Here is a 14,283-nt window from a genome sequence, read left to right as displayed (position 1 = left end):
AGATCAACCTTGATGGATGACAGTAATAAACCATAGCTAATCTGTTCAATCCAATCATCTATTACATTTCATATGCAGAATACAAGAGATGTACCAATAAATTTAGGCACAATAAAAGATCAAGTTGAAAAACAAATGCAATGTTATAAAGGAAACTAAATAACTGACTAAAGACCAAAAGAACTAAACAGAAGGGGGTAAAAATCCTATTATCTGAAGTAGCCCACTTTATGCAACTTTGCTTTCTGCCAAATTAATATATATGTATAAACAATCAACAACATAAATGCCTCATTGACCCACATTATAGTGTATTTCTTATTCCTAAGGAAGCAGAGAATGAGTTAAACTCCTCTTTAGTATCCCAAATAAAGTAAACCTCAATTAGTGTGAGAAAGTAGAAACTTTCATTACTGTGAGAAAAAAAAAGTTAAAAGATCAACCACACTTTAGATGAATCTTATACAATAATACAAATGAAAAATATTGTTGCATGTTCCTTCAATGTAAATGTAAGCACAAATAAAGAGGATTGTATAGGGTTTTGCCCCAGTGCATCATGTATCATAAAGGTTCTTCACCAGCAATGTTCATGAAATTAAAACAAATATATCTACCTCTACATTCAAGTGAGAGATCTACAACGTACCTTGATTACCAAACTAATGGAAACACCAACACCAACACCAAAGGAAAAATGGCACTACAAAGTCTGCAAGGGTAACATCGAACCATGGGGAGTGATTAATGGATGGAAACGCACCTCTAGCATCATCAACTGGATGAATCAAAAAACCAAAGAAAAGAAAAAAGCAAGGTATTAAAAGCTTAGTTGAGCTGAGTAGAGAGCAATTAGGCAAAAAGCCTCATGAAAAAGAGGTCCCTTAGTGGGAAGAGAACAAAGAGTAAAGATCTTGGTAGGGGTGCATAGGTGTGTGTGTGTGTGTGTGTGTGAGAGAGAGAGAGAGAGAGAGGAGCCAACCCACACAAGAATGAGTTTTGATGAGCAAATCTATCAACACAATCCAATTCTAACAATTAAAAACTAATAAAGAGCTCAACTATTAAAATAGCTCTGAATTTATTGCTATCATTTAGGTCATGCATGGTTTGTTAAAATTTGTAGGCACTCCAAACTCATTAGAATCAGAATGTCTAGCACAGAAAAAGTAAATGCAACATTACATTTTGTGGCATGACATGTAGGATTCCATGGTTCCAAAGAACACTACTAAAATACATTGAATTGATGTTGGAACTCAAAAACTAGGCTGTGGTTCTTGAGGGAAAATTAACTGAAGTCAAAGGACGTGAGTTTAGACGAGACAAGCAAAAAGCTTCGGAGGCTGCACAATTGATGGAAAGTTAGGCATATGAGTTGCTGGTTTGAAATTCAGCAGAAAAATCTTAGTGTGTTGAGACTGGGAAGTTAGGGTTTCAGCGAATGCTTGGATTTTGAAGAGAGAACACCCCTGATTCGAAGCTCAAGCTAGAACTTCAGTTAAATAGCAAGGGAATTGCAATGTAGTCACAGAAAAATAGAAAAAAGAGGAGGATGTAGTGACAGAACCTAAGCAAGCACACCTAGTGTTTCTAGAATCGGTAAAGCCTTTGGGTTGTCATTCTCAACGCCTGGAACCAAATCCCACCTTCACCACCCCTCCCCAAAAGAAGGGGGAAAATTAAAATTGAAAATAATTCTCTAAAGCAATTGTAAAATATGGCAGGGGAGTTGTAATCAATAAGAAATGAACTCAAGGCTAAGTCCTTTTCTTGAACTCATTAGATTCTCCATCCCACATATCATCAAAAGTCAAAGAACATTTAGGTATACAGAGACATTTGGATGTCAAATTAAAAGCTAGAATTGCTAAAAACCTGTCACATTTCTATACCCAGTAGATATCTAGTCAATACTCTGGTTACAAAATCAACTTGAATTCACAAGATTTTGGCTTCATTAGAAGTTATAAAAATAAAATAAGACCAAAATCAAGTAGAACAATGCAGTTTTGACCCTTTAATATAAGGACCCAAAGAAAAACTCTGAGAATAACATATAAATTTTATTATTTAAAAGGGAAAAAGATCTCTACTAGGTGGTGTTTCCTACGCCCTCTCACAGGGCACCGTGAGATGACGCCTCTGCCCCCTAGGTAGATACCCAGGTGCGCTCACCCATTGGCCCAGACGCTTGTGTAGAGACCATGCGACCAAGTAGAGATCTCTTGCCCTATTTAAAAAAATAAAGACCTTCATCTCTGATGTTTGAAAAGTAAATGAACATTTACAACTTGAACCTATCATAAAATACATCAAGTCACACATAACTTAACCTAAATAAGAATACAATCTAAAATTGAACAAAAAAATGAGCACAAAGTTCAAATGGCATGGGACTTGGGAAAATGGTCCACTGAAAAAAGCAGATTGATGCAAGTGAATAGACTGTCTTCAAAAATTAAGGGGCCAAATGTAAAAAGTTGAGTAATTAATCAGAGGCATTAAGGATATGTATGCTTCTTCTGGTGCTCACGGCAATTACTGGTGGGCTTTTACCATTGAAAATGCTCGTCCACCCTGAGCTTAGGGTAAAAGTTCTTATCAGTGAGTTTTATTTCTTCTTTTTTCTTATTTCTTTTAACAGGTATAAATTAATTGCTAAACTGATAAAAAATAGAGTACAGCTATGGTTACATATCAGCAGATAGATAAGGAAGAATAATAGGATGTGGTGGAAGCCACCACACTCAGTTAAGGTCAAGACATGATGTCATTCTAGAAAGATGATGTTGATACTAGATAGTGACATTGTGTTCCCAGCCCTAACCAACAGAAAGAGAAGCCAATTCAAAGGACGCAGCCACAAAGGTATTGATGTCTTGAGTGATATCCTTGACTGATTGAATAAGAGGGAGGAAATCCTCCTCCAAGACCAACTTCAAACCATCACAGAACGCCAATGCCTCAACCTCTTCCATTGGAAAAGCTGAATAGCACAGACAATATCATGCAACAAAACCTCCAATCAGTTTGGTCCCTAACTACTTGATCAGTTGCAATAGCACAATTTAGTACTGCAACATCAACATTAACCTTCAACCAACTTGAAGACGGTGGACTCTAATGACAAGATGCTGAATCAGGAGAACCATGATGATCCATATCAAAGTAACAAAGAAGTGCTTAGCACTGTGACAATGACTTCCAGAAGCAGAGACCCCATTCCGGACCCAAGACTACAATATTCTTTATTGCCTTCAAACTCTCCAGGAACAGAGGCTGCCCTTGGACTTCCAATAAACTATTAGGTTGCTAGCGGATGCCTGAAACACCCAATTGGTTAAAAACAAAGCAACTCCAAATTTTTTAAGCCAAGACACCAGAAGACATTGGATCAACAGATGAGCAAGATTCTCTGTTACATTTACACAGATGGTACAGGTTTGTCGATTGGAACTTTCCAATTATAGAGTGCTCAACTTCTAGAATCTCCTCTCAAACAGCCCGTATTACAAAATGAAAAAACTCAATAGGGATCAATGGATTCCAAAAAATATTTGTCAGGAAAGGTTCCTTGATTGGAGATGCATGTCAGCTGATTGACTCAAAAAGAATTTTTCCAGGGGAGTTCAAGTTCCATACACCTGAATCTGATTGAGAGTGAACTTCCATAGGGCTAACTTGAAGATCACTAAAGAGGCTGGTCAAAGGGAGTTCCTGGTCATTCAAATGTCTGTGGATCTTCGCCACCCAAACCAGTCTCTCAACAATGATCCTGTAAAACTTCCAGCTTCATTATCCATAGCAATGTTGAACAGAACCACATACAAAGACTCCAAGTCCTCATTCACATGGAACATGATTAAGAAAATTCAATGTTCCACAAAAAAATTCAAGAAAATCTTATGAAAGTTTTCCATGCCATTATACTTCAATGTGTCTATAATGCTAAATTAAAATTAAACTTACCAACACATTACAAAGAATGCTGGGTCTGAGTTAACATGACTTGAGTTTCCAATAATAGAATGAATTGTTATGAAACCAATGTTCCAATTGAGACAGTCAACAAAGAATATCAGGAAATGAAATTATAACTATATCACAAATAATTTATTAGAGAGAGGAGGAGAGAGAAAGAGAGATTATGGAGATGCAAGGGAAGAGAAAAAAATGCATGGATGGAGATTTACGTTTGCCAGGAATCTTCACACGAAAAGGTGGGGGAGCTAAACCTAAACGGAATCCGGTACAAAAATAATGAAACTAAGCTAGGATTGGTGGGCACCAAGTCACACATAAGACCAAGTCCCATGAATTAGCATCTAAAGTTATCTGCCACTCAAAAACCTTCTCTTCAATTATTTGAATCCCTCACATGCTCTTAAAATTTAATGACAGGTTCTCTTACTTATTTATTTGATTCTGCCTCCTCTGCCCTCCCTTTCGGTGGAAGTAGTAGTATAGAAAAACAAGCTGGCCGAGGCAAAGACCCAAAAGATAATAAACCATGGGAACAGTACCTAGGTACAACAAACTTCTGTTCACCCCCCTCTCTGGCCCAAAGAATCCACTAAAGAGTTAGCTGATTTCATCCTTCAAACAAGTTTGAGCTCGGAGATCTTGCCCTTTTAATCATATCATTGTATCTCCAAGGCCCACCACCAGATCTGTCATGCAGCCAGCTAATCACCAACTGCAAGTCACATCCAAAGATGGTGTTCTAACTTGCATTTCAAATGGCGATTCCCACTCCCTGAATAACCACTTTCATCTCAGAGGTAATTGAATCTGCAGAGCAATAGGACCAGAAAAATCCCTCATATTGAAGGACCTTAACATTGAGGTCTCATATTGTTGTAATTTTAATTGCTTCATAATTCCCCAGGGGAAATTACCCACTTATAAAGTTTGGATGTCAAGAAAAGAAAAGAAAAAATTCAAAAGATTTTGAATTTGAGGAGAGAGTTAGACACATAAAAGAATCATTGTCTCATCATGATTTTTGTCTTATTATGTTTCTTCTTTCGTGGCATCCAAACATAGCCTAAAGCATCAATGACATGCCTGAGAAAAAAATTCTTTCACTCCCTCTGCCCCCTTTCTTTTATTCTTCATTTATTATATAAGTCCACTAGGAAGGAAATTTTTTAGTCTACAGAATTCCCACATAATGTTTAAAACTCATTAACCAAAGCTGCAATATAATCAAACACGTATTTAGCATGGAATGCTGTTTTTAATCATTTTTTTTTTCAGCGTTGAATATTCAAGTTACAAGAATAGAATGTAGTCTCACCATCTCTTAGCTTCCAGAGTCATTATTCCAACCATATGTTATGCTGCACTCTGGAAGCTAAACAAAAGAGGAGGGGGGGGGGGGGGGGGGAAGACCTGCCATTAGCACAAGTTTTGTCCCTAATATTTCAAGGACTTAAACAACAACAAAATTATCATAAAATAAGAAATGTATGTTGGCATGTTATCTCTTGGGTACCAGACATCTTTGTGCAGAAATATGACGATGAAAGTAATAATCACATTGCAATGTATACCTTCTGACATCGTTCAAAAAAAATGGCGGCAAGTAAGCCTGGTGCTCCCTGTGCCAAATCCTCAAAACAGCAGGAATGGATGAGCCAACCACATGCACTGTATGAACTTCATCCCATAAATTAGGAATAGAGTTCATTAGAGGAAACAGAAGGAACGGATGAGTCAACCACATGCACTGTTTGAACTTCATCCTATGAATTAGGAATGGAGTTCATAAGAGTTCCTCTTTCATTTTTGTTGATTAAATCATGGGCCTCCTCCAAGCGACCCAAATGGGTTAGAGATTCTATAATTGGTGTGTACGAATAAGAATCTGGAGAACATCCATTGTATTCCATGGTGAGAAGCATCTGTCTAGCCTCATCAACTCTTCCTGATTCACATGATGCCTTAATAAAAGCATCATACGTAAGTTTGTCTGGTGTAACGCCCACTCTCAACATGGAAACAAAAAGCTTTTGCGCATTGTCAATTTTCTTCATCCTACAAAGACTTAGAATAAGAGCATTGAAAGAAAACACATCTGGCTTTATTCCAGCATCTTTCATCTTTCTCAATAACTTAATCGCTTTAGCAACATCCCCAACAAAACAGAGAGACCGAATCAGGATATTATATGTGACAGCATTTGGAGAAACACCCCATTCAACCATCTCATCAAAACAACCAAAAGCATCTTCCATCTGGTGGACCCGGCAAAGACCATCCATTATTGAACTAAAGGTGAAGACATCAGGTTTGAAACCATAGTCTAATAGCGTCTTCAACAGTTTTCTAGCCTTACCTACCTCCCTAACTTTGCAGTGGCCATCAATAAGGGTATTAAAAGTAACAAGATTATGAGCAACACCTCTTTGAAGCATATCTCCAAATTTCTGCGATGCTTTGTCCATCATTTTGGCTTTGGCAAAACAGTCGATCAACATGTTATATGAAGATACAGTTGATACAAGTCCATCCTGCTCCATCTGATTTAAATATCTGTCCCCTTCATTAGTTCTTCCTGCCTTGTACAAAACTTCAATAAACATGAGATAAGTGCTGAAACATGGCTTCCCACCTCTCTCAATAAAACCATCCAGTACCTTGCAAGCCTCATTCAGATCCACACCCTTCATCAAACAAGACATCACAATGTTAAATGTTGAACTGTCTGGAAGATAACCTTTTTGTTCCATCTTTCTTAAGAACTCCATGGACTCATTTGGCATAAAATTCTTTGAAAGGCAATCAAGTACGGCATCACAAGATTGTTTGCACAAAATAGGCTTGCTTTCTAAAAATTTCAGTAACAACTCATATGCTTTATGCACGTCTGTACATCGAAAGACACCGTGAACCAATGACCTAAATGTGGCTTCAGTAGGGCTCACATTCCTCTGCCTCATCATCTCCAAAACCTGAAAGGCTTCATCCACCCTCTTTGCGTTACAAAACCCATCAATGAGGATTGTGTACGTGAACACGTTAGGGGAGTAACCTGAGCCTTCCATCTGCTTCACCAGACGAAGCGCTTCATCAACAACTCCAATCCTGCAGACCCCATGGATGAGAATGTTGTACGTGAATCTGTCAGGGATGCAATTATCAACGGGCATCTGCTGGAATTTGAGATAAGCTAAATCAAGGGAATTTGATTTCACTAATGCATCAATAAGTGAATTGTATAATCGAGTAGTTGGAGTGAGACCCAGGAGTGAAATCTGCCCAAAAACTTCAGCACAATACTTGGCAAGCCCTAACCTTCCCCAACTACCAATTAAAGCGCAAAGCAGGTCCTCAGAAATGCGACACCCAGAGTTGTTAATCTCTTGAAGCAAGTTAACAGACAACACTACGGGACCCTTATGATACAGAGCATGAGCTAAAGCTCTCCGTACTAATTGATTATTCACCAGCGTCTCCTTGACATTTGAAACCCATATGTAAAATTTGAGTGAGTGCAATGGGTTTTCCTGATGCTGCAGTATTCTTACAACAAACTGTGGAGTCAAACTGGTCTTTGTGTAATTGAACTCGTGATTTAGCAAGATAAACCAATCCTTCCTATCAAGTATTGCAGAAAAGTATTGATGATCAATCGAGATAGTGGATATCTCGTGTCGATTACCAGAAATGCTACTTGCAGTTGAAAGCAAGTTGAAATGAGAATCAGGTATCTGGGAAGGACTGAAAGAAGAAGACTTGCCTGTTAGTGGAGTTTCTGAACTTGTTGGTTTTTGAATGGGGGCTATTTTTGTTCTTCCATAAACCGATTTGTCGCCGTTGGAGCTTCTCGTTTTGCAGATTCCTTCGCTTATATCTCTGCTAACAATAGATACTCTGGAAGCAACAGATGAAAACCCTCTCATATCCCCGGAATTAGCTCGATAAGAAATCGAATCATGAGAATAGTTTCTCTTTTCTATACTACCAGTCCATGGAAGTGGACGTGGATGCAATATTTGCGACCAAAACCAAAACGATCGAAACGGCCCTTACGCTTCCCGCGCTGGATCCGGATCTTTGATCTGATGCGCTGAGATGATTCGCGAGGATCCTTATGGTTTATGTTGGCGAACTTCGAAATTATTTTCGTTTCAACCGTTAGGGTAGTATCGGCCGGGTCTCTTCTCTCATGCTAAGAGTGCGTTTGGTAACGTTCAGAACAGTGTTCTGAACAGTTCTCTTGTTTAAAAAGAACAAAAAAATATAAAAAAGTGTTTGATTTTGACGGTTCATTTTTTGTTCTTTAGAGAATGAACGGAAAAATCTTGAAAACGGTCTGCAAAGAACAAAGAACGCAAGTCATCGATTCACGATCCATGAAGCGTGAGCAACCTCGAAGACAACCAAAACAAAAAGAAAAAAAAGAGGCAGATCTGGGGGAAGGAAGAGGAGGAGGCGAAACTTGCAGGTCGATCTCTCTCTCTCTCTCTCTCTCGCTCTCTATCCCTCTCTCTCTCGCTTCCTCTCTCTGCTCTCTCGCTTCCTCTCTCTGCTCTCTCTAGCTCTCACTCTCTCTGTCTCTCTCTCTCTCTCTCTCTCTCTCTCTCTCTCTCTCTCGCTCTCTCGCTCTCTCTGTTTCTCTCTCTCTCGGTCGTTTGTTGGGACGAAGATCTGATTAGGGCTCTATCGATTTTTCTCCCTTGTGTCTCAGGATTTGGAGCAACATCCCTAACATTTGAAGGTTTCTGCTACAGTGGTCCTCTCTAGCACGATCCCCTCTCGCAATCAAGTTGACAACAAGAAGGTGACTCTCTCTCTCTAATTAGGTTATCATTCTTGTGACTTTCGTTTAAGTCCGTGTGGTTCCCAATTGGGTTTTCGATTTAGTTTTTCAGATTAGGTTTTCCAAGAGGGATTTTGATCCGCTCGATTTTAGAAAATCTCGTCTTTGTTCTTCGTTTTTCTTTCCGATTTTTTCTGTAATGTTTTTCATGCGTTGATGTATGATTTATGGTGTAATGTTTGAAATTTGTGATTGCTGGCCGATTTTTTCCGAAATCGTAACGTTTTGAAGTTTAGGCCGATTGTTGTGAGATTTTCATCTCTCACAGATCGCTTACCAAACTTCTTCTCCATTTTTTTTTTATAGGTACTTCTTCTCCATTTCCGTTCTGTGTTATGCATTTTTTTCTCCATCTCTTCCGATTTATCAACACATTGCACTTGGTTTCTCTTTTTTCCCTTTTATTACATATGCACAAAGGTCTGTCTTGGGTTGTTATTCAATTTACAGACATGATCCCTTCTTTTCTCTCTTTTTTTTATTTGGTAGAACCCTTCTTTTCTCTTAGTTGTCTAGTTGTTTGTGCCATTAATTATGTTGGGCCTACAAATCATAGGCATAATTTGGGATCTTTTTCTATCCCTGCTTCAATAAACTAATCCTAGGGAAATAAGAGGAATGAGTAATCATCTTCCAGCTTAAGAAGCTCTATTGTAATGGTGGTTATGTGAAATAATTGGTTTTTTTTCATGGAATCTTGGGAAATTCGACTATGACACGAGCATATTATGTCAGCATGAAGAGGAACTGGGTTGAACTACCTGTATGGACATAGTTGTACTGCACATGAAAAAGACCCAGGTCTCACCTCATCTTGAAAGGCATACTCAATCCCAACAGATGAACCAAACCTTCTCAATCGGAAATATGTTTTTAACATATCCAGGACAGTTCTTTTTACTGCAAATATATATATACCATCCCTTGAAGGTCATAAAACTATTGGGAAAAGGTTTTCCCGATCTCTGCTATAGGATAAACTAGCAATTGTCTCAGTATCTTCCTACCGCCTTCCATTGTAATGTAATACGTTTTTTCATATGGCGCTTGTTAACCTTCTCCCAAAACCATTTACATGCCTGTAGCTCAATTTTGCGGCTCTCTTTCAATAAATAAACCAAAAGAAAAGCAATAAAATCAAAGCAAACACAAAGCCAGATATTGTTTTGTCATCTCGTAATCAAAGCAAACACAAAGCCGAATAGTAGCTTTAAGATAGATTCTTTGCGATCGTCATCTTCATGTGAAATCGCCTACACGAATCATCGTAGACAAATCAAGATGTTTCCAGAATCAGTCTCCTATTGTTTCCTGCATTATTCCACAACTAGGAAATTGTGATTTCATGCTGACCATTATATATGTTCCTTCTTTCTTTCTTCCCCCTCCCCTTTTTTTTGTTTACTTTCATGATCGTCTCTAGCTTAATAAAATTTGTTTGAGTCCGGAGTATCAATGAAGAATGTTTGAAAAATCATACTTCGTGATATACGGTAGGAGCAGAATTTTTAAAACTAAATATGTTGGATGGAACATTTGAACCAAAAGCTAGCTTTCACAAGATGAGATTAGCACAGGGTAGCTGTGAAAAAACGGATTGAACAATACAAGGTAGCAAACTTGTGTTAAGTATCTAACTAATGTGGTTGAATCTAATAAACTAGGCACTGTGAGCCTAAGTTTTTTTGTTTGTACTAATTGCCTTTTCTTTGAAAAACAAAAAATTTCTTTACTTCTCATGTCCAAAATAGCCAAGTGCTTCAGTTAGTTAAGATCATCCAGTCTATGGAATCTCCTGGCTTTCTAGAATCCAAAAGAATGGAGAATATAATTTGGTTTAATCTGTTGTGTTAATTCATTGACAACTTGATGGGCCTTTAGCTCAAATTGGTAGAGCACTTGGAACATGAGCATGTTCCAAGAGGATGGTGGTTCGAGTCCACCAAGGCCCTCTTTATTCAACTGTTCATAGCATAGTTAGTTATGCCACTAATCCACTCAAGAACCTAATTTTAATGGCATCTTTGAAATTTGGCATCTTTTTATACTTACTTTGGTTATGTTAATGGGATATTTTAATTTTATGCTAAGGTTGGTAAGAGAAAAGGATTTTACAAATCTTTTTTTGGTATAATTGACAAAGAAATGACATTATTATAATTAATATCAAATAGGAAAGAACAGATTTTACCAAACACCATTTTCGTTCTGAACAGCGTTCTTGAGAACGTTACCAAACGGTCATTTTTGGTCTCAGAACGCCGTTCTAGACCAAGAACGTAAAAGAACGTTTCTAGTAAAAAACGGACATTCTTTGTTCAGACCGTTACCAAACGCAGCCTAAAGCTACGTTTGATAAATGTCTGAACAGTGTTTAGAACTGTATTTTCGTTTTTTCGTTCTTTAAGAACAAAAATACGCCATTTTCTGTTTGGCTTGACGGTTCCTTTTTTTGTTCTTTAAGAATGAACCGGAAAAAATCTTTGACAAAAGGACGATCTGCAAAGAACAAAGAACGCAAGTCATCGCGATTCACGATCAAAAGTTGTGAGCAACCTCGAAGACAACCAAAAAAACCCAAAAACGCAGAAAACACAAAGGCAGATCTGGGGGGAAAGGAAGAGGAGGAGGAGGCGAACTTGCAGGTCGATCTCCTCTCTCTCTCTCTCTCGCTCTCTATCCCTCTCTCTCTCGCTTCCTCCCTGACTCTCTGTCTCTCTCTCTCGCCATCTCTCACTCTCGCTTAAATAGTAGCGTAGCCCTTGCGCCCTATTCTTGCTTCTCTCTCTCTCTCTCTCGCTCTCTATCCCTCTTTCTCTCGCTTCCTCCCTGACTCTCTGTCTCTGTCTCTCGCCATCTCTCACTCTCGCTTAAATAGTAGCGTAGCCCTTGCGCCCTATTCTTGCTTCTCTCTCTCTCTTTCTCTTCGTAAGAAGCTTTGCTTTATTTAGATAATAATGGAAGGGAATTGGAATCTCAATCAAGAGATGCCACCGTCTTCATCGGATCCAACCATGGAAGGTAGTTGCAGAAGAACAATGGGCTCCGAGACATCTGGGCTCACCGGAGACAATTTCAGAACTCTTGTTGAAGAAGAAGAAGAAGAAATGGACGGCTTGGTAAACCTTCTTGACTCTATTCTCCTCTTTCCCATTTGAGATTTCTTAGGGTATGGATCGGATGGGTTTTGGTCGTTTGATCAATTTTTTTTTTCTTTCATTTGTGTGTTTCTTACTTTTCCATGTTAGGGTTGTGAACGTGAAACTGTGAAGTTACACTTTCTTTGAGAAATCAATGTAATACGAATAATCTCTGTTATTTGCTTTAAGATAAGAAATTGGGAATGCAGTTATATTGAATTTTCCTAATTTCTATGTATACTAAACTACCCCCAAATTTGTTTTCCTTTTATTTTTTTTTGGATAGCTTTTAGAGTAGATAAGGAAGTTCAATCAAGTGGATCTAGTGAGTGTAGATTCGTCAAAAGATTGTCAGAAATCCATTGGTTCTTTGAACTGAAAATAATTATTGGGACTGTTCTACCAAATTTTACCTCCTTGTGTAGCAGAAAATAGTAAATATTTTCCCATGTATTTCCCTATCAGCTTCCTTAAAATTTCATCTTGGTCTCCCATTGTTAATCTTATGTTGGGCTTTCAGATGGCGGGATCTATGTTCACAGAATGGACAGATGAGAAGCACAGCCTATTTCCTCAATGTCATGGAAAAATCGTTTGTAAAACAGCTACATGACCATAAAGATTTACTTGCTGGGCATTCAAAGCATGTCATATGATTTCTTTGCAAATTATTTAAGCGAAGGGCATAACCTTTTGTCTTTCTTTTTACTGCGAATACAATGGCTATTTGACCTGAAGTATCAAAATTGAAACTACTTTCATTTAGTTAAGCGAAGAGCATAACCTTTGTCTTTCTTTTACTGTTTCTTTTATACATATAGTTCTTTTCTTCTCCTACTAAGCCTAATAGATGATTTTTTAATTATAGGGCTGTGATGGATCCATTCTGTTAGACAATAGTGCCACCATAATCAGTGATTTCTGAATTATAGGGTTGTGATGGATCCATTCTGTTTACAAGCTGACCAGATTGTATGCTTTTTGCATGTATAGACTGGTGGTCCTAGCTGGGAAGTACCACTGGGAAGAACATAGTAAATTAATTAACAATACTTTGTCCTGTGTCCCCTAATCAATGAGTACTTGATGGGTCTTTAGCTCAAATTGGTAGAGCACTTGGAACATGCTCATTCCAAGGGGTTGGTGGTTCGAATCCACCAAGACCTAATTTTTATTCAACTGTTCATAGCATTGTCAGTTATGACACTAATCCACACAAGAACCCAATTTTAATGGCATTTTATAAATTTGGCATATTTTATAATTACTTTGGTTATGTTAATGAGATATTTTAATTTTATGCTAATGATGGTAAGAGATAAAAAAAATTACAAGTATTTTTTGGTGTAATTTAGAAGGAAATGGCAGTATTGTAATTAACATCAAATAAGGAAGAACAGGTTTTACCAAACATCATTTTCGTTCTAAACGGCGTTCTTGAGACCGTTACCAAACAGTCATTTTTGGTCTCGAGCGCGTTCTAGATGAAGAACGCCAAAGAACGTTTTTAGTCAAGAACGGACGTTCTTTGTTCAGTCCGTTCTTTGTTCAGACATTTACCAAACGTAGCCTAAGCTAAACAAAGGAAGTTATTTCAATTCGATTACGCTTTAAAACGGTTCGCTTTGACTCCGGTTCACAAGCGAGACATAGCAGGTTGCGTTGATTGCAATCGGACGTTCACAAATCCACACTGGCATGTGGGTCCTGTTAAGATTTGTACGTTGGCTTCACCGTCGGATTCTTATCCTGACACGTGTACAAACAATAGCCTGCAGAACGAATGATCATAATATCCATCCAACGGTAGAGAACATGAGACGTCGTCAATAAATTATGACTGTTTAGAGCTTTTTTGACTTTACACTTCTAATCTAGGGGTGTAAATGAATAGTCAAAATCCGTTTTCGTATCCGTGTCCATATTCGTTTAGCACTATCTGAATCCATTCGAATGCTAAACGGATGCGGATATGGATAGACTATAATTATCCGAAAAACTATATTTACATGCAAACGGATAAAATATCCGATCCGTACCCGTGTTCGTATCCGTTTAGCACTATTTGAATCAGTCCGATAGCTAATCGGATGCGGATGCGGATGCAGATATAGCACTGTCCTAGCCGAATCCGATCCGTTTACAGCCCTACTCTAATCCTTAAAAAACGTGACACGTGGAGGAAACGTGTAACCTATTTTCGTCTCCCGCCACTGCACCAAAAATCAAATTTATTTACGTCCCCAAACAAAACAAAAAAAAGACGGTCTTTGGTTTATCCAGAAAGAATAGAAAAAAACTCCCTCCTTTTGT

At 38.2% G+C, this 14,283-nt stretch overlaps 1 protein-coding gene across 1 annotated transcript; it reads right to left on the bottom strand.

Annotated features, from left to right (window-relative positions):
• Positions 1 to 5,591: 5,591 nt before the first annotated feature.
• LOC122660550 (putative pentatricopeptide repeat-containing protein At3g16890, mitochondrial) lies at positions 5,592 to 7,979 on the bottom strand. The gene is made up of 2 exons (XM_043855911.1): positions 5,711 to 7,979; positions 5,592 to 5,631 (listed from the first exon to the last, which is right to left on the bottom strand). Exon 1 carries the CDS (start codon positions 7,908 to 7,910, stop codon positions 5,751 to 5,753), a length of 2,160 nt encoding a protein of 719 aa, XP_043711846.1. The 5' UTR covers positions 7,911 to 7,979; the 3' UTR covers positions 5,592 to 5,631; positions 5,711 to 5,750.
• Positions 7,980 to 14,283: the final 6,304 nt, after the last annotated feature.

Source organism: Telopea speciosissima, chromosome 4 (genome assembly GCF_018873765.1).
Source record: "Telopea speciosissima isolate NSW1024214 ecotype Mountain lineage chromosome 4, Tspe_v1, whole genome shotgun sequence".
NCBI classification, from domain to species: domain Eukaryota; kingdom Viridiplantae; phylum Streptophyta; class Magnoliopsida; order Proteales; family Proteaceae; genus Telopea; species Telopea speciosissima.
The sequence above is the reverse complement of the archived record's forward strand: the minus strand, read 5'-3'. Positions and strand labels throughout refer to the sequence as shown.